Below are 23,583 nucleotides of genomic sequence, written 5' to 3' on the forward strand. Positions count from 1 at the left end.
GCTGTATATATAAGGCGATTGCCAAATGGGATTCACACTGTACAGCAGCTCCTCAAATACTGCTGAACCCGAGGGAATGGATGCGTCAAAGCCATCTGGTTCTAGGCAGGTACCAGTTGTTTCTTCCGACTCGTTCATTCGTACCAAGGCCCACTCTTAGATGCGCTTAGCGCCACGACCAACGCGGAAACGATTCCGTATATTGCTTTTTATACCACGGTTTACGCGGACGGACTGAATGAGGAATGTGATAGTCGGTGCCCTAGTCATGATTTAGTGCGTTCCAACATATGCAACCATAAGCCCACCCCCACTCCCCGAGGTCCGTGTTCGTCCCAAGTCTGTGGTAACGTCCAGTGCATTGGTCACTCGAGGGTCCTAGACTTGCTACTATATTCGAACTATGACCGTAACAGTGCACCCCGACACCTGACTAGAGTCTCTGCCGAGTTCGTCCCCAAAAGTACCATAGACGCAGTTATCTAGCGTGAAACCCGAAAAAAAGAAAAGAAAAATAACAAGCCTACCGATATACATCCTTGCCCCTAAAACCAAATCCCGTCCGGCCGAAGCAGAAACCAAAGACCGGCTCACTTACGGGCAGGGATTAATATGCAGTGGGAACTTAGCGCACTAGAATCCGGCGGGTCGGTCATTTCTGCCTAGATTTGTGGGCGTGCATCGTGTATGGTGTAGGTCTTCGTTGTCGTCGACGGATGCACTTAAGTGTTGACCCGCTCCCTTGGGTCAGGGGATTTCCCTTTTTCTGTAGATCACTTGTGTTTTGGCTTTGTTCTTCCGTTTTTCCCTATTATACAAAGGAAGAAGGTGCTATGCTTTCAAATCAATGACGAGCCCTAGAAGACCGATGGTCTTTGTCGGATTCTTATTGTTGGTCCCCATAATGGACATTGTTAGGCTGGACAGTCAACTGCGGGAATAAGCCGTTGGCACATATGATGAGAGTCGGTTCACCCGACGGAGTGGTAAGCCAAGAGCATGGTGGGTATCAAGTAATTGATAGGTAGTCTCAGTCAGGCCCCAAACCTGCATAGTGACAGTGACGTGGTGAAGCTAAGAAGTACTAATGTAACCTTAGTAGTATCTGCCATATTAGGGCTCAGTCTCCATTCCACCGGTTTTGGGGACTTGTCTCTCTTCCACATCCAATGATAAGAAAGATCAGCCCATTTCACGCTCGCTATCGGCGCAGCTAGTTGCTCTCTCTAGGTGGGTCACTTTTATGTGATGGCCTAAGGACGCATGTCCCAGGGCCCGTTGCATCGGGATCAAGTGGACGCTTACCACGACTACCGCTGTTTCTAACCTGCATCATGGCTGAGACAGCTGACCACTTGGAACGAATGGATCTTCTTGTATCATAGTTGGTCTCTAGCTAGGGAAATAACTTTGCCAAAGTACCTCTTGGCGACAATGTGCTCTTTGTTCTTTGTATCTACTCCCCCTTTCTGTCTATTGTTGTTGGCCCTTGTCCCGGGGGAGATAAAGGACACAGGGGCGACATAAAAGACTACTTCCTCCCCAAGCGTCCGCAGGACTACTATAGAATAATTTATTGAGATTCTTATTTTGAATTTTCAAGTACATCTCTCAAGAAATACCCTGCATTCACCTTCTTGTTACATCCAAGATGCCCCCAAAACAGCGATCAACACCCACCAGTGATACCCCAATGAGCGAAGGAAGTCGAGCGACCAAGAACCTCGCTCAAAAGTGTAACGATCCAAATTTAGCTCCATCTCAATGGGCCGTGAACGTGGCCAATCTTGCATTGCACACGGACCTAACCGGCTTGGCCACGGCAAAACCGTTGAATATTCTCACATCCGACGTTTTGAAGTACGTACCAGCGAGGCCTCCGCTCATTTGGGAGCTTGGAGAAGTCATGATGAGGGTTATGAATGGTGCCATTTGTCCGGATTACCTGCTTGTGAGTACTCGCCCGTCCTCGTGATATATTGACGATTATAGAAGGCTCACAGGCCGGGTCATTCTGTAGAAATTGGGGGAGTGGCACAAGGGGAAAAGCAGGGACGAGCTGTTCCGAGGCCAGCTGATCACCCATCAGCCTGATGAGAACATGATCCTACAATATCTCCAAGCGCAGGAGCTGCATCAAGCATTTCCACCGGACAGCAAGAGACGCTCGGGTATCATGTATAAGATCATGCACAAGATGTGCGAACAACACGACAGTATCATACCCTTCGATGTGTAAGTTTTTGAGAGCTTTCAAAGAACTATGATCATACGATGGACTAATCATGCTTTCAGTAAGGACTTTAAAATCCACGAACTATACAAGCCTCGCCTAGTGGACAAGAAGCCTATCGATCGAATGGCGGATTTCGCGTTTATCAGCCGACTGGAGGGCACACACCACAGGACACTGGTTGATCTGTACAGACAAATGACCCAGTCACGGCTTCCACTCAACCCTATCCACAGCAAATTCCTCGCTTTTTCTCCCATGTGCGGCGGAGTTGTAGTCCGCGAGGGCGAGGGCGACATCATCCGGGCCGAAGCTTCCTTGCACATAAACGCCTGGCACGCAGCAACAATCCTCCACATGAAGCGCTTATGTCGATATATCCGACTGGATTACGACCAGCATCCCGCGCCGGCGAGTATAGGGCTGAAAATCGTCAACGACACGTGGACGGTTTCCGTGGGCTATTCAATGCTCGTGGACGACGAAGAGAAACTGGTAAGTATGCTCCCTTTTATGCATCCCCTTCTCACTACTCTTCTGGAAGTGTATCACTCTCATGCTAAACTTGCAACCCTTCTAGTGCATTGAAAATATTGCTGAATTCGAGGTGTTACCGGGTAACGTCGCGGGCATATACCAGGCCCTTCGCACGATGAACGCGATACTCGAGTATTTCAGATTCTTCTACTTGCCCTGGATGATCAATTTTGTGATTCCGGCTGCCATCAAGACATTCTCGGTAGTACCAGCTAAGAAGGCCGATATATCGGATCCCCCTACTCCGCAGACAGAAGATTGATTGATTGATTGCTGACAGCTTCACTTGCAGAACCACGGCATCGGTCTCGTCCCATGGGCCGGTTTGGTCAATTTGAACGAACGAGTCCGCCACGCCCGGTCGTCTTCTGTCTCTACTGGGTTGTGGTCGAGGGTGAGGATTCAGTCCGGTGGGGAGGAGACCTCGGCAGAGCGCGAGAATAGCCCGCGATTCATTGCGCCAAGATGGTCTCGAAGAGGCGCGCTGCGAGGGGACATCCATGCTGAGGGCAGTCATGGGTTTATGCTGGTGTCAGAGTATGATGTTCTGGGCTGCGGGTCTGGGTTCGCGAGCACATTCCACTATCTCGAGTCTTGGTGATCGCCTATGGGTGATATGATTGCAGACTTTTTTGTTTCTTTCGGGATCATGTCATAGCAATAATGCTCGAAGATTGAAGTCGGTGCCAGTTTTCTCATATATAATCTTGATTCTATACAATAATGTTGAATTAGATATGATTGTGTCCCATAGCACGCTCTATTCCTAAACGAAATCAAGTTGACCAGCCCTTTTTTAAGCCCTGGACCTAGGGTTTGCTGGTTCACCGAGATTCTGCAATGCTCTTGACGCAGGTTTGGCCCAGTGAGCATGCTTTTGTCCTTTATAACCCTCCACGGTGTACCCAAATAAGGCCAGGGGCCTCTTGCTCACGATCTGTTAAAGATCGCTGTAGGAAGTAGATAACTGCTAACTATCTAGCAGCGAAACCAGAGGCTGGGGAGAAAACCACGAGGACAAGGAGGTTTATCATCGCTCTCCGACGAAGATGGCGAGGGTGGGTATCATTATGTATGTATCACAGGAACGGGAATGGCTCATGCACAAACGAAACTTGGAAGGAATGACGAAGATATAGCCCTCTCACTGTCTCCGAGAAAGAGCGCAGAGTCTGTGGTGTTTGATGCACGGTATCCAGCTCATAGTGATGCAACAACTCCCGTTCCCTTATACGCCGATGGGTTCTTCATCACCACTTCGACGGGATATTTCCATTCCATGAATCTGGTCCAGCCTGGTCGTGCAGAGTCAGTAAATCGATCTATAGTATAGCCCTAATAGGGGACTCTCGAAGTTGTCCTCGGGACAAGTGTAAAGAAGAGAAGAGAGATGCGTACCCCAATAAGCACACTTCCTCCCAAAGTATTTCCCCACGAACGGAACCAGGACCATGGTCAGGAGGAGCTCCAATTGCTCAATGCTTTCGCGCCATTCCTCCTCGGCGTCGGAGTAGTCTGAGAGGGTGTCTAGGTCGGAGGCGGAGGTGGATTCGGATGGGAGAGAGGCGACGTCTTCGTCGGAGTAGTTGTCGCGAGAGGAGACCATGTAGGCGGAGGTGGTGAGGGACGGGTCGGAGGCGGAGGGGGATGGGAAGGACATGGTGGATGCTGGTCCGGTCCGGTCTGGTTTCGGTCCTGGTGTTGGATTGATGCGGTTTGGTATCGGGAGGAGGATGTTGCGGAAGAAGAGAGGCAGGTATGCAACAAGGATTCGAGCAGTGGCCTGCCTACCGCCTGAACAACGATGGAATTCGGGATGGAAACGAGTCGAGTATGGCGAAGGAGAGGACGGGAATCGTCTGATGTAATCAATCACTGGACGAGACCCGGTGACGGTCCTTGTCACGTGCCCGTAGAGAGCCTGAGGCGACGACCGTACGGGCTGTACGGCCATACGGTATCGATACGGCGCACCTTGAGTCAGAGGGGGTCACGTGCCCGATAACAGGTCGCCATCGCAGCCTCTGAATTGCGAGTCTGGCTCGCTGCGGACAAGCAAAAAGCATCACTCTGTGTCAACGCCAGACGCTCCATCGACACGACCAGCCGAGTCGCTACAATCCAATTTTGTGGCGTGTTTCTACCCCTGCTTTCCTGCGAGATACTGCCAATATGGCGGAGACTGTACGTCACAAACGCTCTGTTTTCCCTTTACCGATTTGCCCTCCCACATTTTCTTCAACATTTCACTTCCCATACCTTTAAGTTACCTTTCCGCCCAAACTTCCTGTGCTTTATCTCCTTTTCCCCCGCGCTGTGAGAGTTGTACGCTGCTGCTTCCCCAGCTTACCGTGACATTTGACTCTTTGTGTTCTTGGACCGTTCTTTGGGCCTTGATCTTTTGTCCTTCCACTTCCTTTTTTAAATCCTCCACCGCTAACCTATTTCTCTGGCGGGGCCAGGTTGAACCGAAGCAACGCAAGTCCGTCGCATTCAGCGAAGGCGCAGTCATCATGGATACCAACGGTGAAGTCACAGAGGCCCCTCAGGTCGAGAAGCCTACTACGGAGAATGACGGTAGGTTTTTCATGATGTTCTCTAGATCCTCTCGTTATCACCCACCATCGCCCGGAGGAGTGTGCCTCATCGATCTCACCACTGCCCGAACCTATCCGTTGTCCAACAATTGCTAATTTTTTTTCCCGCTTTCACCTCAACCAGCCACGGTAGACAAGTCCGTCGATGATGTCACCGAGATGTTCAAGGGTCTCTCGAAAAAGAAGAAGTCCAAGAAGCCCAAGGAGTCCGAGGGCGGAGAAGGCGACGAGGCCAGCCCCGCCGCCGACGGCGAGTTCGACCCCACGGCCCTGAAGAAGAAGAAGAAGAAGCCCAAGAAGGACGCCGGTGATTTCGAGGCCAAGCTGGCCGAGGCCGGCGCCACCGAGAAGGCCGGCGAGGAGAAGGAGGAGGAGGTGCCCGAGGGCGACCTTGAGGCCGGAACGGGCATCTGGGCCCACGACGCATCGCAAGCCATCCCCTACTCGCTGCTGGTCTCGCGATTCTTCTCCCTCATCCAGAGCCACCACCCCGATCTGTTGTCGAGCGGCGCCAAGTCCTACAAGATCCCCCCGCCCCAGTGTCTGCGTGAAGGTAACCGTCGTACCATTTTCGCCAACATCTCCGATATCTGCAAGCGTATGAAGCGTTCCGACGACCACGTCATGCAGTTCTTGTTCGCCGAATTGGGTACCAGTGGCAGTGTGGACGGTAGCCGACGTCTGGTTATCAAGGGTCGTTTCCAGCAGAAGCAGATTGAGAACGTTCTTAGACGGTACATCGGTATGTTTTTCTTCCCCTCTCCTCCGCCCCCAATCATACGACCAAATAGTATGAATAACATCTAACCTCGAAACAGTCGAATACGTCACCTGCAAGACCTGCCGCAGCCCCGACACCGAACTCAACAAGGGTGAGAACCGTCTGTACTTCGTTACCTGCAACTCGTGCGGATCTCGTCGTTCCGTCGCCGCCATCAAGACCGGTTTCCGTGGACAGGTCGGCCGCAGAAAGAGACAGGGTTAAACGGGGAGGAGAGCGCAAAAAAGAGACGAATGGTGTTTTCTTGTGGCTGGATGGTTTCTCGGGGAAGAAAATTGCAAGGAGCCCGGTGGTCATTATTCCATATTATTTTCGCTATCTTTGGCCGTTTACGATTTTCTTTTTTTTCTTTGTCCCTTCCTCCTCCCCCTTTATCTCGTACAAAGCTCAGTTGATATGAGTTATTATGTTGGAGATGAAAGCATGTGTGATGTTGTGGGGCGCAACGGGGACGGGAACGCGAGTGAGGGAAAAAAAAAGACTTTGGCCTTGACGTTAAGAAGAGACGAATTGAAGATATAGCATGGCATGATAAGTATATGACTTTGTTGGTCGTCATTTTTTTTATTCTTGTGTTTCGAGTAGATATCGTAATGAGTCGGTAAGACTCTTCTCAAAATCTACATTGTCCAGTTTACGTTCCACTCAAAAAAGTATTGTTTAGAAGAAATATTGAATCTTGGTATGAGAATAACCGACAGCTATAACATACAATCAAGCATATAAAACTGTTTCCAAATCTGGATCGAGTATAATGTGCTTTGCTCGCAAGATCACCAGGAACTTGAGGGGCATATAACCAACAAATGGCTCAAAAGAATAGAAGGGAAAAAGAAGCGGCAGGGGGTAAAAAAATGAGAAAGAAAGAAAGAATCAACTGTCATAAGATCGTTTGAGATATCCAAACCTCAGCCACTAGCCGTAGAAGCCCCAATATGGGCTGCAAAGGTATTCACGTTTCTCGTCTGCAAGTAGACCGTTCCGGGGCCTATGAACCGACAGGCAAGACCTTCGCCAGAACTAAGGCCGGAGACGATGCCGCCAGATGCGACTCGCTCGATCTTGTACTGGCAATTCCAAGTCACCAGATGACCATTATCGACGAAGTAGGTTTCGCCATCGGGGATCTGGATCAGAACAGTGATTAGCCGGAGATTTTTTGGAGGAGGTTATAGAGAGACCAAGCATACGTCTTTCCTGATGATGGCACCGAAGCTTTGAAGCCAGACTAAGCCGATTCCAGTCATCTTGTAGACGAATAAGCCTTCGCCAGAGAAGACAGCCTTGCTGATGCGCTGGGCTTGAAAGTCTTTAACTATGCCGCTGGTCGCGGCGAGGAAACCGTCTTTGCCGACTTTCCAAGAATCAGAACCCGACAGGCGCAGCACGATTATATCACCTAGTGTCGAGGGGGCAAGAAGAACTTCACCAGGTCCAGTGTATGTGGACAGTGTCATTTCTCCGGCGAGCAATTTCTTCCATCCAAACTTGACGCTTCCCATCAGTTGAACTTCATGCGACATGGCGATCATCGCGCCTAGTGATCCAAGTCAGTTGATTGCTTCTCAAACATCACGTGGTGGGAGAAGGGACTGAGCTCACCAGGCTTGGCCTCAATGGGGCATCCCCTTGCCAATTGCAAGGTGAGAACAGAGTTTGTGTCTCTGTGACTAATTCTGTAGCTGCCGCCATTGAACGTGCCCACCTCGTCTGCACTAGATACGCTTTGAACTGGGCTATGTTGGACTGGACTATACTGCACGGGCATTGTAGATGCTCTTTGCGGTTGTTGCACGGCGGGAGGAGGGGATTGGGGAGGCGGTGATACAGAAGTCGGCCGGGCATAGGGATTGTCAATCCCAGAATTGACATTGTATGCTGCATTATTGGGATCGGATGGGGGTGGGCTGGCAGGCTGCTGCTTCGGAGGAGGGGGGTAGCTGAAGTTTGGTGGTGGAAATGCAGGAGAGCTTTGAGGAGCAGGGAAAGCTATACTGTGCGGCAAGGCGTTTGCAGGGGGAGCAGGTGGTGCAGTATTTGCGGGGTGCACGGGAGCTAGATTGACAAAGCTGTGTTAATTACAATCAAACAGAACGTATTTTAGGAGCCTAAGGGACTCACGAGGGAACGAAGTTTCCTGGTTGGGGGGAGGAGGGAAAGCTGAAGCCATTGCTTAGGGCTAGCTATGTATGCCTGTGTCTGAACTTTTCAGCGAGCTAACCAAGTCGATAGAGCTCTCAGTTCGGGGGGGAGTAGTCTGTAGTTGTAATGATATTCTATAGCTAAGGAGAGAAAGAAAATGAGTTGAGAAGGCGACCGGAATGCGTCTAAACAGCCTATATATATATGTTCGATCTTAATAGCCCACTTAATCCTAACACAGCGGGGAAAGAGAAAGGGAAAAGAAAGAAAAGACCATCATGCGAAGCGCATGGGAGCGATAGTGGTCGGAGACCACATGCAGTAGGACGAGTAGGCGCCGAGGGGGCAGCAGGACGTCGCAATCTGATTGCATGACGAGAGGGACGTCGGCGCTTAGAGAGCGTTAGACTGTGAATCTGTGATAGCAGCTGCAGCAACGCCGCGGCCAATCGACAGGAGAGGAGCGGGGTAGAATATTAATAGCAGCGGCCCGTCCGATTCTCGCCCTCCATTCGCTCGACACCGTCCCTTGGCGCTGGTCTTCTTCCACTTGGCGGTTGACTCCACCCATAGTACTCTTTGGGAGTACAAGGTATTTCGCCTATACTCCCGGCTCGCGCGCCATCGCTGCTTCGAGGAGTTGTATCCCCTCCAGGTAGTGCATCCCCCGTGCCCAGTCAAGGGCCGTCGGTCCGTCCGAAATACGTCCACGAACATTGGCGCCATGTTCCAACAGGACTCGCATGGTCTCGGTGCCACCATTTCGTGTGGCCAGCATCAGAGCAGTGCAGCCTTCTTGAGTCTGCGCATCTACATCAGCTCCTCGAGAGAGAAGGAATTTAGCCATCTCCGCGTGGTTGTCTGCAGCAGCGGCTATCAAAGGAGTGTCGCCGCCAAAAGTACCCAAATTAACATGGGCACCGTGCTCCAGGAGGGTTTGTGCAACGCCCACATGGTTTTGGACGGCGGACCATACCAGAGGAGTAAGTCCATCGTCATCATGGGCATGGACAGTGGCTCCTCTGCGTAAGAGGAGGCGAACGATATCGATATCGCCTGCATAGCTGGCAGTTATCAATGGCGTGGCTCCCCTTGCAGCCGTGCCGTTGACATCTGCCCCTGTCTCGAGCAGTTCGCAAATTGCTGGGAGATCAGCAACCGCAACCCTGTTGATAAGAGCAGTTGCACCATCTTGGTAGGCCTGCTTATCAAGGTTTACTCCATGGCGACGGAGTGAAGTGATCGCTACCCGATATCGCCTCTCAGCAGCCCACAGAAGAAAATGGTAGATGAAGCCGGGGTACCGCTTCTCAAACTGGAGCCATCTTGCAAGGAGCCAATTTATTAGAGCATAGTGATCGTTCTGGCATGCCCAGTCGAATGCCAGCATTTCATCTGACCCTGGAAGCTCCCCATTGTACAGTTTTTCAAGCTCCCGATGGGATAGTTTCTCGTCGCTGTCAGTCAACCATAGTAGGGCGATCTGCTGTCCTCGTGCTCCCTGGTCGACGCTGTTGTTGACTTTGCCTGACGGTATAGACTGCTCATTGATACCAAGTGAGTCCAGGTCTCCCTGAATTGAACGCTTGTCGCAGTGGTTTCTTGCGATATGCCATGCAACCCATCCTAATTGCAAAGAGAACGTTCTCCAATCCTCAGGCCTGTTAGACATCCAACCGTCACGACGAGAGGTTTTTGAATTCTTCAGGAGATTCGCTCTCGGGTCGCCTTGTATAACGAGGAGTGCTTGCTTGAAACCCTCGGACTGGACGCTGGCTTCGGTATGAATCATTGCCCGTCGGCAAAGATCGCCTAATTCGAATAGAGAATATTCAAATTCAGCCCCTTCACATCGCTCACAAATCCATCGCAGAGTTGCAAAGGCTTCGGCCCAGTTTTCGTTCGCCATAAGCTCATCTATGCGCTCTCTTATGATACCCGAGTACCCAGCCAGCTGAGGTAAAATACCTTGATGTTTCAGAACAGGTACCACGCATAGCAACGCGTCTTCTCTAGAACCCATCCCACCAGATTCAAAGCAAGAGACAAGCTCATCAAGGCGGCTGCTGTATGCAAGATACCCGCTCTGTGACCCAGGAAGCAATTTAACATCGCCCCCGAGCTCTTGCAAATCTTCCAACGCGCTGCTGAGAAATTGTATGTAGATGTCCTGGGCGACCATGGTCTCTAAATCATTGTCTGTTTTAACAACAAGGATGTCCTTATCATTCGAACTTTCGTCCGGCGAAAAGCCGAACATCTGCTCAGGAAAGGATATCGTTTTGGATGAAACCATCCGTGCTTGCGTATGGCGGTATATCCACTTTTGAAAGTATAAATCCGTCTCCTCTGCTCTGGCCTCGGACTCACTCAGTCCCACAAGACGGTCGAGACCCTTCTGGTTCCAGTTGGGGTTGGCCTTCAATAGAGACCATGCCCGCAGCCCTATTATGGCCTCGAGCTCGTGATCCTTAATGCGCCATTGGAAGGTGTCGTCCGACCTTTCTAGCGTAATTGGGTAGGTTTCAACCTTGGGAGCAACGAACTTTTTGCGGGACTGACACACAAGCGATAAATCAAAGCTAAAGGTGTCGCTAGATGATTTTTTCCAGTTTGATATCACATCCATGGTCGATTCAATTGTTTGTGCCAGATTTTCTGCTGCCAGTCGAATGGGAAGGTCCTCCCAGGCTCGGTCGGGATGTTCATCGGTATTAGATGTTAGCTCTGCTAGTCGAGCTCTTGTCTGCACAAGTCGTGTTCCCGTTCGAACCTGTTGAATGGAGCTTCCAATTGAGGAAGTGGATGACGCGGAGCTCGATTGGGAAGGAAGGGGGCCGCTGGCAGCTGTAGAGATAAGGCTGAATGATTCAACGTCTTCAAGGTGGAATGCGAAACTATCTAACTCTTGGTGTTTATAGGAACTCAGCTGACGCTCTGTTGAATCTAATCGGTTCTCATCTGGACCAATCCGCTTGGTCCGAAGACACGTTCGGACAATAGCCATCAGAAGCGTGGAGCCCATTTGTGCTAGGATGACTGAGGCATGCAGGCCTCGGAGACCGACAAATTGGACCACAAATCCGACCATGGTGATTGCTATGGCAATTACCAGCAGAGGACCCTTGTTGTTGTGTCCTCGGTCGCGGATGGATTTGATGTATGTCATCCGCGATCCAGGACCCTCAGTCACTCCGAGAAAGGCACCAAAAGGCTGGTGCCCAACATCCTGTTTGCCAGGCTGCAGCCAGTAAATCTTACTTGGCTTGGTCGGACGAAGGTAGAATTCAGTCGATGCGCGCTCAATCATGAAGGCACAAAGGAACATGCCCGTGCAGAGAAATATCGTCCCAAAGAGGAAGAGCGGAAACGCATAACTCGGAACTGGCTCGTCGTCTTTCTCGAAGTCATCGGGATATAAAAATACAGTAAGACCAGCGTATGCGAGAACACCTGCCAACTATGTATCAGCAATTCATCCCTCAGTAGGAACACTTGAAAGCCCACCTGTCTGCAGTGCAAACCCTAGCACGGCAGCACAGTAGAACCAGACTTGACTTCTTCTCTCAATCCCTTTATTTAGAGAAAGATTGGGAACATCAAGCTCCAGTGGATAACCCTTCTCGTCTTGCAACTTCGCTCCGTCTTTCACAGACCAAGCATTCTGCTGCAGGGCATCTCGCAGCGTCCCGATTTTCCGCGAGCCCTCTTTCCTCTCCGTTCCTTCCTCGTCCCAGACCACTACCTCTAGAATTCGTGGCCGACCAATAACTCTGGATATACCTCCGTCATTGAACAGCTCAGCTGTGGTCTCCGATACGCAAGAAAGAAGCTCATTCTCGGCTTCTCCGGGACCTTCCTGTGCTCGTCCAACGAAGGCTCGTAGAGACGAGTTTCCGCAGACGCGAATGACTGATACGACCGCCGTTAGGATACCTAGCGGGGACACGGCAAAGATGAAATTATCTAGGACGCTGATTGATTCGGACAGAAATTGTTTTGTCAGTCGTTCTCCGAATAGGGAGATGAGGGGTGCCTAGTCACGTCAGTATTGACCTTCCATTTCCACGAGACCTATTTTCCACTTACCAGGTCAGTGGCAAGGTTGTCCGTGAAACCATCCCAATCGTTTGCTCGCACTGAGGGAAGTAGAAAAAAGACTATGAAATTCAAATGCCACAACATGACTCGGAACTATGTTTAGAAGATAACAAAAAGATCCCAACCGGATGAGCAAACATTTTATCAAGCCCATGGGGATCAACCATTATTAGTTAGAAATTCGAATTCATATGCCTTATGATTATGCGCCGGCATTCAGCTCCTGCAGCTGCGGCATCGATCAGCCTTGCGAAATGCCCCGCTTTGCATGTCGGCGCTTCGAGGGCTCCAACGGTTGCCTGCCGCCGGGGTTCAGAAATGGGTAGGGGCTCTAGACCCCCTTAGAGTGACATGTCGAGCCCCATGATGGCGCTTAGATACGCGCCGTGTTTCATCGACTGGATCGAGTGCTGGATCATTAGTCTGCCTACCTACACTATCGGCCCTCCTGAGTGGGCAGCCTATTGTTGAATAAAGGTTGGATGATCTACGGCAAATCATGGCTCAAATAGTTGAATTCAAGCTTATTCAATAACGCCCCTCCCAGAAACCATGGCAGCACACTGTTCCAATGATGTCCACTGGACCACAAAGAATAATTATTCCAGGAATTAGTCAAAGAAGCATCCCCAACGCCTTTCCCATGATAAGCAAAGATAGAGTGAAAGCGATAAAACAAGACGACCCCGCATGTTATGGGAACGGGCGATAACAAATAGGTATTCGAGCGATAACCAAGACATTAGAAAATGCTATTCACAATGTTGGAGCCAACAGTAGCACCAGCACCGAAGATGGCTAGAGATAGATGTCAGTCATGCATTGAATGGAAGGTTTTGAAGATGCTCATCCGTGTGGAAGCATCTGCCATGTAGAGAGTACGTACCGGCATTACCCAATTTCTTGCCAAACTTCTTGCCGTGTTCCTCAAACTTGCCGTTTTTGCCTTCGGGGTCGGCCGAGGAGCCACTCTGGCTGACCTCGAGGGGCATGTTGCCATAGCCAGATGGCTGCGGCCCGGCCACTCCCTTATCCTGGATCACATTCACATAGCTACGAGGGAAGATACCCTCGAGGTTGGTGCGCTCATTACGTCCGCGCCACCCTAGTTCAAAATTATCAGTTGTTTGATCATGAATATCCCAAGAGGAGACGGGGCGTCATACAGTCGGCATTCATGTGCTCGAGAACCTGAACCCGGTCGTTGGGCTGCAAAGCCAAATCGCCGGGGTCCGTCGGGGTGTATGCATACAGTGCAGAGGCAATGGATAGAACTGGCGGGACTTGGGGATAGGCCGGCGGGGGAGGGGTTGGGTTGTACTGCGGCGTCGGCGGCTGCTGATACGTCGCCTTCTCGTTCAACGAGGCATTGGCGAACTGGTTCGTGGGAGGGGAGTACGGAGCAGGGGGAGGCTGCGTCTGAGCCGGCGCTCGCACGGGAGCCGGGGCCGGAATTGGGGATGGAGCGACAGCCGGTGGCGATTGATGCTGTCGAGGCGCCGAAGGTTGACGTGCATCCTCCGACGGCAGTTGCGAAAGGATGGAGGAGAGTTGCTGTGGCGTGATGACCGAGGCATCTGCAAGGAACTCAAGTTCCTGAAAGAAACGAGCGTCAGTAGACAAAACCAACGACAAAAAGGAGAGGTAATGCTTCTAGCGACACGAAAAGGTAGATGGGACGGCATACTAATCGAACAGTGCGGACCGACCGGTTGGTCATGGCCCTGACGAAGTCGGGCTGGGACGCCATGATAGGCAAAGGGGGGGGATAAAGAGGAAGTCTGAGGTTTCCAAACAAGCCGACAGAAAAATATAGGAAGTGAAAAGAATGGAAGAATGATGGACCACCTTATACAAAAAAGAGAGAAAAGAAAAGAAGAGACGGAATGGATGGAGGTGAAATAGGACGGGGATGGGGAGTTGGATAATAATTAATGCCGTGCATTATGAGCTTTGGTACCTGAGGCCAGCCAGCCTGTTCGGTCATTGGCGGACAGCCAAGGAAGTCACTGGGGCTGTTTTCCATGTCTGCCTAATAATTTGAAATGCCAAGTCTCAATATATTCAGTCTCATGCCTCAGTTTAACTATCTTGCTCGACTGGTACTCAATTCTCAGACCGCAATGAATCGCGAGCCTTCTCATAGATCGTGGATCCGGCACGTGGTCAGATTGTGGTGCCGCTTCACTAAATCCCCTGCGTGTTCTTTTCCTTCTCCAGCCAGAACACCCTCAGTATATCTCGACATTCGATCTGTCCTTTGGAATGTCTCCTCTGCATTCCTCTTGGCTTTCTCAGACATGACCCATATATCCTAAAAGCTAGTCCCAAAATGCCCAGTAGGGCCAGCTTTAATGGTGCTAAGGACATAGGCATCATACTAGTCCGGGACATTGAGTGGGTTGTCCCTTTTGCGAGCTAAAAATACGAATGTTCGCGAGTTCCTTGTCGGAGGCCCGAGTATGCTTTTTTGCTATGTGCATATCCATGTTGCTCATCTGAGATCCGGTGTCTTCCGGGGAGAATGAACATTGCTCTGGTGTGTAGTCCGGCATTGTCCATTGTTGAGGCATGACCATCCAACGTGATACTACCTAGATAGGAGATATCAGAAGTTTTGAGTAGTCTATTTATCAGTTGCCTAGGTTGCCTTGCTCTTGGTTGCCGTCTCTTTCTCTATCGCCCACTCGGTGTTGCTGTACTGCACATTGCCAGCATGAAGATAATTGAAGACACTCCATACCATTAGTTTATACTGATGCAGAATAACACGAGTTAGAGTGAAATGCATACAGAGAAATAAAATTCTCTAAAGGGAAGGTAACAGCGGGTTAGTTCATCAGAGTGAAACAACACGATATGTGAAGCTGCTCCGTAGACCTTTCGGATATGTGTTTCGGAATATATAGAATGTCCATATTCTGCCCTTTAAGACGTAAAACATAAAATTATACCACCCTTCTAAAGAGCAAACACGGGAACAAGAATGATCATATGTAAGAAGAGTGAACAGTAATCCAAGGGCCAGCTTCAAGTAGGTCAATTGGCTGCTTTCGTCGTGATTCAATACCCGATAGATTTGGCCGTGATGCTGATTAGTGGGGTTGTAGAATCCAGTACGAGGCCGATAAGAGGACAGTGACGTTGTGCTATGGAGGCACACCCCATTGAAGGAGAACCGGGAGACCATACGACAGGAAAAGAACTGAAATCAAGCGCAGCTCAGAATGACTGAGCAATTAACTGACTCATTCTGACAAAGAGAGCACTCACGGAGAAAGGCAAACGGAGAGTTCCTTTACAACCGCAAATGCGACGGCGAAGCGAAACGTATGATGTCAGCGGGCCTAACCAGAGTAGGGCTAGCGCCAGTGGCCGTAACGGGACTCCGCCATCCCAGGGCTCGAGAAGCTTCTGTGTCATCGATATAAATTCGGCGGGCTGAGAACATCCCTTCTTCTGAGCCACACAAAATATTTACACGATCTGAACGCCACCTCACACCCTCCACCGTCCACCATCACCACGACCATCACCGATACCTTTAATCCTCTATAATCGTTAGACTTTCTTTCAAAATGAGCGACTGGGACTCCGTTACTCGCATTGGCGCTAAGAACCGCGGCGGCGCTGCCCCTCGTGAGACCGTCATCAAGGGCAAAAGCGCCCTGAACGCCGCTCAGCGTCAAGGTCTGGTCATTGGCACTGAGAAGAAGTATGCTAGCGGCAATGCTGTATGTGTTTTTCCTCCTTATTTCTCTCCTCTTCATCCAGATGAGGTATCTTCTATTGTTCTGTTAAATCAGTGGCTAATCGGATTTCGTAGGCTGGTCGCTCAGGAGCCCCCGAGGGCCAGCACTTGACCAAGGTCGACCGCAGCGACGACATCGTCAAGCCCAAGACCGTGGGTTACCAGGTCGCAGACGCCATCAAGAAGCGCCGAAACGAGGAGGGCTACAAGATGACGCAGAAGGAACTTGCCACCAAGTGCAACACCACCCCCGGTGTCATCCAGGACTTCGAGAAGGGTACCGCTACGCCCGACCAGAAGGTCCTCAGCGCCATGGAGCGTGTGCTCAATATCAAGCTGAGAGGCTCGGACATCGGCAAGGAGAGGTTTCCCAAGAAGAAATAATTTCGGGAATGGCTTAGAAACGACTCTCTTTTCCTTTCTTTCTGCTTCTTTTTTTTTTTATAACATATCCCGGGATCTTGACCTATTTCATGTCTTTTTCCCGTTCATTTTCGGTTGTTACGTGACGCAACATGTGCAATGAGGATTTCATGTCTGTTTTGTTATTACTTTCTGCTGGTCGGAAGAGCGCTGGCCTGGCATCAAAATGGGATTCCCTTTAAAGAAAGATCATTTGATAAATTGTGCTGTGCTTCTCATTTAGTTGAGAGACGTTGGTGTTGGCTTATGTCTAGATATAATCATAGTTCATAGAAATGCTGCCCAGCAAATTGTCAATCAAATTCAAATATGAAGCAAAAATAGTAAAATATGAACTGGTGAAAGTAAAAATGTGTTTCTTTTATTAGGACACAGAAAGCGACCAAAGAAAAGGAAATGGTACCAACTCCGATTTATCATGGAATCAAATGAAATGAGAAACTCATGCCCTAAAGCCACCCACACCCCCCTTTCATATCGCCTCGGCCTTGCTTTTTCTACTTTTTTTCTTCCTTGGGTAATAAATGTCTTTGCCTCATGACACATACGTATATGCGTAGAATAGAAAAAACCTCGATTCATCGACCAATTTACCGTCTCAGCTGCTCCCGCTCGACCTCGTACATGAAATCAAAGTACGACTTGTCGAAGTGGTGGACACGGACGTAACCGTCCTCTCCGCCGGAGGCGTAGGCGGTACCGTTGGGGTGAGCGTGAACGGTGTTCAGGGGACCGAAATGGCCTCGGACACGGCCGATCTCGTCCTCGAAGACCTTGTGGTAGAAACGAGCTTCGAATTTACCCTGGCGAGCAGAGGTAGTGGTGACATCCATGGCGGCCTGACCACCTCCCAGGATCACGTACTCCTTCTTGGCAGTAATGGTGGCGCTGTTCAGGGGCGTGTCGGCAACGTAGGTTTTGAGGATGGCGAGGTTACGGGTGGAGATGAGCTAGGTGCGATGGTTAGTTTGCATAGCGCCGCGCAGAATGTCGCAGGATAGAACGTACTTTGGCAGATTTGTCTTTCGAGGCGGTGATGAAGTAGGTGCGGTCTTCGGAGAATTGGATGTCGTTGATCTGGTGGTCGAACTCGTGAGCCTGGACGTTCTCCAGCTGCTCACCGGTCTAAATCATCGAACAAAGTTAGCTCCTGCGCGCCGGTACTTCTCAAAAGAACATTACGTCGGCCGAATGCGACAAATGGACCCGGGGATCTTCGTAATGCGCACCTTGGCATCGTACTGGCTGATGCTGCCGTCCTCGTGGCCGGCGATGATGTACTGGCCCAGATAACTCCAGCCCGCAACGGTGGCCTTGCTCTCCGTGCAGGTGATTCTGAGGCTAGGCTCCTCGGCCTGAACCTCCAGGTTGCCGCCCTGACCATCTCCGTAGTTGATATCGAGCACGGCGATAGTGCCCAGGAAACCCATACGCTTTTCCGTCACAGCCAGCAGCCTGGTTCCGTCGGGGGTGAATTCAACGCGCTTCACGGCCGTGGGGAAGTCCCACACCTTCACGCACTCGCCGGTCTTCACGTTCCATAGTCGCACGGTGTTGTCTGCCGATCCGGTCGCCAGGAGAACGGTGTTGGGACTCACGTCGACCGTCCAGATGGCACCCTGATGTCCGTTGTAGGTACCGAGTCGCTCGCCGTTAGCCGACCACCAAGCACACACAATTTTATCCTTTGCCACGGAGAAGATGAGATCGCCATCGCGGTTGAATTTGATTTGGTTGAGGGACCGCTCCTATAGGTAGGCTTGACTATCAGTACATCTGAAACCTCTTTCAAGGTAGAATGAAAAAATGATAAAACTGCAACACGGGCAACGCACATGGCCCGAAAGCAAAATAGGCCTCATTTTGGGCCGACCAGGATCTGATTCCGGTGAAGGCGACGGAGAATAGACTAGGGTAGATCACAGAAAGATCGTCTGTGACCGAAGATGTCTAAGATGAGGCGGAAATGCTGGCGGGGTGCTGGCGGACTGCTCTCTTCGTCGGCGTTGGTTAGACTAGTGAATTTCATCGCACAGTCCGGACTCGCGCGCCAAGACCTTCCTGTTCGAGGCCGTTTGTACGGTAAATCTCACGTAAGGGAACAATGCTCGGCCCGGTAACGATGATTCTTCTGCACGTGACAGTCTCCAGCCCTGAATGGCGGTCGTCCGCATCTGGCCTAGTGTCCAGATCCCGGAAAATGCTGGGGCTGACATAATCCCGTCGTGCTATTTCCTCGGGAAAATTCGATATCAAACTGCAGACAGCAGGACCGAGAAGGACCGATGCCATCATAGACCCCGGTAATTTGAAGCTTCTTTTTGGGTTTATTGTAATAATAGGAGTGTCTTTTTTACTTGTCTTTGGTATTGCGTGTTACTTGTTTGAATTCCGGAGTTGGGTTTCTGATTATTCATAAGCATTATTGATCTCGGTGCTTGATCGACCTAGGAGTTCCCCTATCTCCATCCACTCCGCCCGAGGAGAACCTGCAGTTGATGCCATTTCCCCCCGCCCGTTCGGCGACCCTACCCCGCTGCGCTGGAAAGGCAAAGCATTGCTCCCGTCATTCGTCCCTCTCACCTTACCACCTTCCTTCTCTCTTCGTTCCCTTCAATTCTCGATCTTCCTCCCCTCGACGCCGGACCCAGCCTCTCGTCACTGGTACTGCGGGGTTTCAAGAGCTTACCTGTGGATTCCTGCGCTCTCCCCACCGGCTGTTTTCCAGCACTTCAACTGCCATGGCGGCCACTAAGATCGATGGCACGCAAATCGCCAAGAGCATTCGGGCGGGCCTGAAGACCGAAATCAAGGAGATTCAGCAGTCCAACCCTAGGTTCAAGCCGAGCTTGGTGATCTTTCAAGGTGTGTGGTCCTTCTGGCCCTTATGAAGCTATACCGGGATATGCAGGAAGGCTGACGGAACCAAACTAGTGGGTGACAGATCGGATTCGAGTGAGTCTAGTCTATCGGACTTTCACAGGCCTTAGGTTTGGTGTGGAGACGGGACTAATATAATCTAAAGGCACCTATGTGCGCATGAAGCTGAAGGCTGCCGAGGAAGTACGTTGTCATTCCCGAGTCGTCACGCAATGCTAGTATACTGACACACCCGTTCTTGAAAGGCCGACATCCTCTGTAAAGTGGTCAACTTCCCCCAGGCCATCAGCCAGCCCGAGATCCTCCAGGAAATCACCAAGGCCAACAATGACCCCTCCGTGCACGGTATTCTCGTCCAATTGCCCCTCCCTCAACACCTGTCCGAGCACACCGTCACTTCCGCTGTCGCCGATGAGAAAGATGTCGACGGATTCGGTGCCATCAACATTGGAGAGCTGGCCAAGCGCGGTGGCCGTCCGCTCTTCGTTCCTTGCACACCGAAGGCCGTGATGGAGCTCCTGCGGGTGAGCGGAGTCGACCCGGCGGGCAAACAAGCGGTCGTGCTTGGTCGGAGTGACATCGTGGGTAGCCCCGTCAGCTACCTCCTGAAGAATGCAGATGCTACTGTGACACTGTGTCACTCAAAGACCCCGGACATTGCGGCAATCGTGAGGAATGCCGACATTGTGGTAGCCGCCATTGGGAAGACGGAATTTGTCAAGGGAGAATGGCTGAAGCCTGGTGCCGTTGTCATCGATGTCGGTATCAACTACAAACCCGACGCTTCCAAGAAGTCAGGTCAGCGCCTTGTTGGAGACGTTGACTACGAGTCCGCTGTCCATGTTGCTTCGCAGATTACCCCCGTCCCCGGTGGTGTTGGCCCTATGACGGTGGCCATGCTTTTGCAGAACGTGGTCAACTCGGCCAAGGAGTATTTCGAAAAGCAGAAGGATCGTCACATCACTCCCCTGCCACTGAAGCTGGCCCAGCCTGTCCCCTCTGACATTGCCATCTCGCGTGCCCAATACCCTAAGGCGATTACCGACCTCGCCTCTGAAATTGGTATTGCCCCTCACGAGCTCGAGCCTTATGGCCACACCAAGGCCAAGATCAGTCTCAGCGTCCTCGACCGCCTGGCCCATCGCCGCAACGGAAGATATGTTTTGGTGTGTGGTATCACGCCCACGCCTCTTGGAGAGGGCAAGTCGACGACTACCCTGGGTCTCACTCAAGCCATTGGTGCGCACTTGAACCGCATCGTATTCGCCAACGTCAGACAGCCTAGCCAAGGCCCTACCTTCGGTATCAAGGGTGGAGCTGCTGGTGGTGGTTACAGCCAAGTCATTCCCATGGACGAGTTCAACCTTCACTTGACTGGTGATATCCATGCCATCACGGCTGCCAACAACCTTCTTGCCGCGGCCATTGAAACCCGCATGTTCCACGAAGCCACGCAGAAGGACGGGGCGCTCTACAAGCGATTGGTTCCCGCCAAGAAGGGTACGCGCCAGTTCCAGCCCGTCATGTTTAAACGATTGAACAAACTGGGAATTACCAAGACCAACCCCGACGAACTTACTGAGGAGGAGATCAACCGTTTCGCTCGTCTTGATATCGACCCCGAAACCATCACCTGGCGTCGCGTGTTGGACGTCAACGATCGACACCTTCGAGGCATCACCGTCGGACAGGCTCCCACTGAGAAGGGCCTGACCCGTGAAACCGGTTTCGATATTTCCGTTGCCAGTGAATGCATGGCCATCCTTGCGCTGAGCAACAGCCTTGAGGACATGCGCGAGAGACTGGGACGTATGGTTGTTGCTACGTCCAAGAAGGGCGATCCGGTTACGTGTGATGACATTGGTGCCGGTGGCGCTCTTGCGGCGCTCATGAAGGACGCTATCAAGCCCAACATGATGCAGAGCTTGGAGGGTACCCCCGTCCTGGTTCATGCCGGCCCCTTCGCCAATATTAGTATCGGCGCCAGCTCGGTGATCGCGGACAAACTCGCGCTGAAGCTGGCGGGTACGGAGCCCGACGAGGACCACGACGCCAAGACTGGTTTCGTGGTGACCGAGGCCGGATTCGACTTCACCATGGGCGGCGAGAGATTTTTCAACATCAAGTGCCGATCCTCCGGCTTATCCCCTGACACTGTGGTGATCGTGGCTACCGTTCGGGCCCTCAAGGTCCACGGCGGCGGCCCCGAGATCAGCCCCGGAGCTCCTCTGAATGAGGTCTACCGTACGGAGAATGTGGACATTCTCCGCAAGGGCTGTGTCAACATGAAGAAGCACATCGAGAACGCCCGCCAATACGGAGTCCCCGTGGTGGTGGCTATCAACCGGATGGAGACCGACACGGATGCCGAGATCGCCGTTATTCGTGAGGAAGCCATCGCTGCGGGCGCGGAGGATGCAGTTCCCGCTAACCACTGGGCCGAGGGCGGAGCCGGCGCGGTTGATTTGGCCAAGGCCGTTCTTACTGCCAGCTCCAAGCCCAAGGACTTCAAGCTGCTGTACGAGACCAGCGGTAGCGTGCAGGAGCGCATTGAACACATCGGCAAGACCATGTACGGCGCAGACAAGGTTGAGTTCAGCGAACTGGCGCAGAAGAAGGTGGACACCTACACGGCGCAAGGCTTTGGCAATCTTCCCATCTGCATTGCCAAGACGCAATACTCGCTCAGTCACGACCCTGCTTTGAAGGGCGCCCCGACCGGATTCACCGTTCCCATTCGGGACGTTCGCCTGGCCGTGGGCGCTGGATATCTGTAAGTTGTTACCCATTTTAATGCTCTGACTGGCGACATCGCGCTGAACTATTTTGTTTTTCTTACTTTAGATACGCTCTGGCGGCTGATATCCAGACCATCCCCGGTCTGCCGACCGCGCCGGGCTACTTGAACGTTGACATTGATCCGGAAACCGGAGAGATCGACGGCCTGTTCTAGACGTAGGCTCTATATCTGGTCTGATTCTCTGTATATTTCTGATTTGTTTCTCCACCTCGCTATCATAACCTTTTACTTTTTTTTTCTTTCTCTCGATACCATGCCGTTCACATTTACATTACAACCGGAACAGCATTTGCGGGCATTATTTACTTCAACGTATACAAGCATGATGAAACCACGGCGGCGTCCCCTGGGAGCGGAGGACAATTGGGAGGGGCGCAATTTCAACAAAAAATGGAGTCGGAAGACGGCTGGGCCAGGCGATTGATGGATTAGATATGATTATGACGCTAGAGAGAAATGCACCACTCCGTAGAATGGAGTCGTTGTTAGTGTCTCTAATTGTCACCATGGATCAGCGGCGGAGTTGGACTGTTCGTCCCCGAAAAAGGCGACTTCGGTGAAAAACAAGCCGGGCGGAGTCTGCGTTACCGCGGGAAACGGCGGTTAGCGAAGGGATGAGGTAATCCCTGTTATACTTCGCAGGGAGTAGCTAACTAGTATACCCTGCACGTCAACATAGACGGACGGACTGAGAAACAAGACGGGCGGAATTCGGATGGACCGTCCTGGTGATCAACTGAGGTCGAGTTCCACGACTGCGAGAGAGTGCAACGTAGATTAGCAACGTAGCGACCGCCGTAGAGAGCAGAGCAGACGAACGGGGAGGAATCCACCACTCCGGCCGGCTTCGGCGTGACTTGCAACGGTGGGCGGAAAGAGTCAAGTCACCGGGGCAAAGGCCTTTTCCTTTGGGGATAAGAGTCTCTTCTTTTCTCCCTGACCTTCCTCCTCCGTCCCATTTCTATCCTCTCCTCTCCGATTCTCTCGACCTTCCTTTTCCCCAGAAAAGCAGAAAATACATTTGCCGGACTCTCCGATCTCCCCCATTTATCCATTACCCGCGAACGGGCGCTTCCGATCCTCCACCGCCCGCTCCTTCCAGCCGAGAGCTTCAGCTGCGCTTTTCCCTCGGGTATTGTCTGCTCGTCCCAGATTCCGTTGGATATCGCCTCGTCCAGTCGATCTGCCATTACCGATTGTCCCTCCGTTTGGGCAATCCGATCACGTTGAACCGCGATGATGAACTCCCTTCGGCTGCATTCCGCATTGGCTCGCCGCTCCCCTCTGGCTGCCCCTCCTACCTCCACCTTCCGCGCGCTCTCTTCTTTTACTTCTTCT

The 23,583-nt window shown here is 51.6% G+C and overlaps 9 protein-coding genes across 9 annotated transcripts; 4 read left to right on the plus strand and 5 right to left on the minus strand.

The window, feature by feature from the left end:
- Positions 1 to 1,651: 1,651 nt before the first annotated feature.
- LDX57_004521 (uncharacterized protein) lies at positions 1,652 to 3,032 on the plus strand (the record flags this gene model as incomplete). The annotated part of the gene is made up of 4 exons (XM_046086186.1): positions 1,652 to 1,951; positions 2,021 to 2,235; positions 2,296 to 2,728; positions 2,814 to 3,032. The coding sequence occupies 4 exons, from the start codon at positions 1,652 to 1,654 to the stop codon at positions 3,030 to 3,032; spliced, it is 1,167 nt and encodes a 388-aa protein (XP_045942149.1).
- Positions 3,033 to 3,970: 938 nt separating this feature from the next.
- LDX57_004522 (uncharacterized protein) lies at positions 3,971 to 4,430 on the minus strand (the record flags this gene model as incomplete). Its single annotated transcript, XM_046086187.1, has 2 exons — positions 3,971 to 4,065; positions 4,169 to 4,430. 2 exons carry the CDS (start codon positions 4,428 to 4,430, stop codon positions 3,971 to 3,973), a joined length of 357 nt encoding a protein of 118 aa, XP_045942150.1.
- Positions 4,431 to 5,283: 853 nt separating this feature from the next.
- On the plus strand, positions 5,284 to 6,352 carry SUI3 (translation initiation factor eIF2 subunit beta; the record flags this gene model as incomplete). Its single annotated transcript, XM_046086188.1, has 3 exons — positions 5,284 to 5,347; positions 5,492 to 6,109; positions 6,186 to 6,352. The coding sequence occupies 3 exons, from the start codon at positions 5,284 to 5,286 to the stop codon at positions 6,350 to 6,352; spliced, it is 849 nt and encodes a 282-aa protein (XP_045942151.1).
- Positions 6,353 to 7,056: 704 nt separating this feature from the next.
- On the minus strand, positions 7,057 to 8,318 carry LDX57_004524 (AIM24 family protein; the record flags this gene model as incomplete). Its single annotated transcript, XM_046086189.1, has 4 exons — positions 7,057 to 7,275; positions 7,339 to 7,685; positions 7,751 to 8,203; positions 8,270 to 8,318. 4 exons carry the CDS (start codon positions 8,316 to 8,318, stop codon positions 7,057 to 7,059), a joined length of 1,068 nt encoding a protein of 355 aa, XP_045942152.1.
- A 573-nt stretch (positions 8,319 to 8,891) lies between these two features.
- Positions 8,892 to 11,600, minus strand: LDX57_004525 (ankyrin repeat domain-containing protein; the record flags this gene model as incomplete). Its single annotated transcript, XM_046086190.1, has 1 exon — positions 8,892 to 11,600. One exon carries the CDS (start codon positions 11,598 to 11,600, stop codon positions 8,892 to 8,894), a length of 2,709 nt encoding a protein of 902 aa, XP_045942153.1.
- Positions 11,601 to 13,133: 1,533 nt separating this feature from the next.
- Positions 13,134 to 14,141, minus strand: PIN3 (SH3 domain-containing protein; the record flags this gene model as incomplete). Its single annotated transcript, XM_046086191.1, has 4 exons — positions 13,134 to 13,189; positions 13,278 to 13,496; positions 13,558 to 13,987; positions 14,079 to 14,141. The coding sequence occupies 4 exons, from the start codon at positions 14,139 to 14,141 to the stop codon at positions 13,134 to 13,136; spliced, it is 768 nt and encodes a 255-aa protein (XP_045942154.1).
- Positions 14,142 to 15,828: 1,687 nt separating this feature from the next.
- tif34 (translation initiation factor eIF3 subunit i) lies at positions 15,829 to 18,632 on the minus strand. Its single transcript, XM_046086193.1, has 4 exons — positions 18,401 to 18,632; positions 17,795 to 18,313; positions 17,574 to 17,690; positions 15,829 to 17,515 (listed from the first exon to the last, which is right to left on the minus strand). Exons 1-4 carry the CDS (start codon positions 18,425 to 18,427, stop codon positions 17,156 to 17,158), a joined length of 1,023 nt encoding a protein of 340 aa, XP_045942156.1. The 5' UTR covers positions 18,428 to 18,632; the 3' UTR covers positions 15,829 to 17,155.
- Positions 15,970 to 16,526, plus strand: mbf1 (multiprotein-bridging factor 1; the record flags this gene model as incomplete). The annotated part of the gene is made up of 2 exons (XM_046086192.1): positions 15,970 to 16,125; positions 16,218 to 16,526. 2 exons carry the CDS (start codon positions 15,970 to 15,972, stop codon positions 16,524 to 16,526), a joined length of 465 nt encoding a protein of 154 aa, XP_045942155.1.
- Positions 18,633 to 19,306: 674 nt separating the features above from the next.
- Positions 19,307 to 22,398, plus strand: ADE3 (C-1-tetrahydrofolate synthase; the record flags this gene model as incomplete). The annotated part of the gene is made up of 5 exons (XM_046086194.1): positions 19,307 to 19,430; positions 19,500 to 19,520; positions 19,591 to 19,628; positions 19,691 to 22,218; positions 22,290 to 22,398. The coding sequence occupies 5 exons, from the start codon at positions 19,307 to 19,309 to the stop codon at positions 22,396 to 22,398; spliced, it is 2,820 nt and encodes a 939-aa protein (XP_045942157.1).
- Positions 22,399 to 23,583: the final 1,185 nt, after the last annotated feature.

Source organism: Aspergillus melleus (genome assembly GCF_016097325.1).
Source record: "Aspergillus melleus strain CBS 546.65 chromosome Unknown contig2, whole genome shotgun sequence".
Classification (NCBI taxonomy): domain Eukaryota; kingdom Fungi; phylum Ascomycota; class Eurotiomycetes; order Eurotiales; family Aspergillaceae; genus Aspergillus; species Aspergillus melleus.

What these genes read in the sequence shown, in the direction of transcription:
- tif34 (XM_046086193.1), bottom strand. Translation starts at nt 18,427, where the DNA reads ATGAGGCCTATTTTGCTTTCGGGCCAT. An exon ending in CTATTTTGCTTTCGGGCCAT is followed by an intron (nt 18,314 to 18,400) that starts GTGCGTTGCCCG and finishes GCCTACCTATAG; the next exon opens with GAGCGGTCCCTCAACCAAAT. An exon ending in TCAGCCAGTACGATGCCAAG is followed by an intron (nt 17,691 to 17,794) that starts GTGCGCATTACG and finishes TCGATGATTTAG; the next exon opens with ACCGGTGAGCAGCTGGAGAA.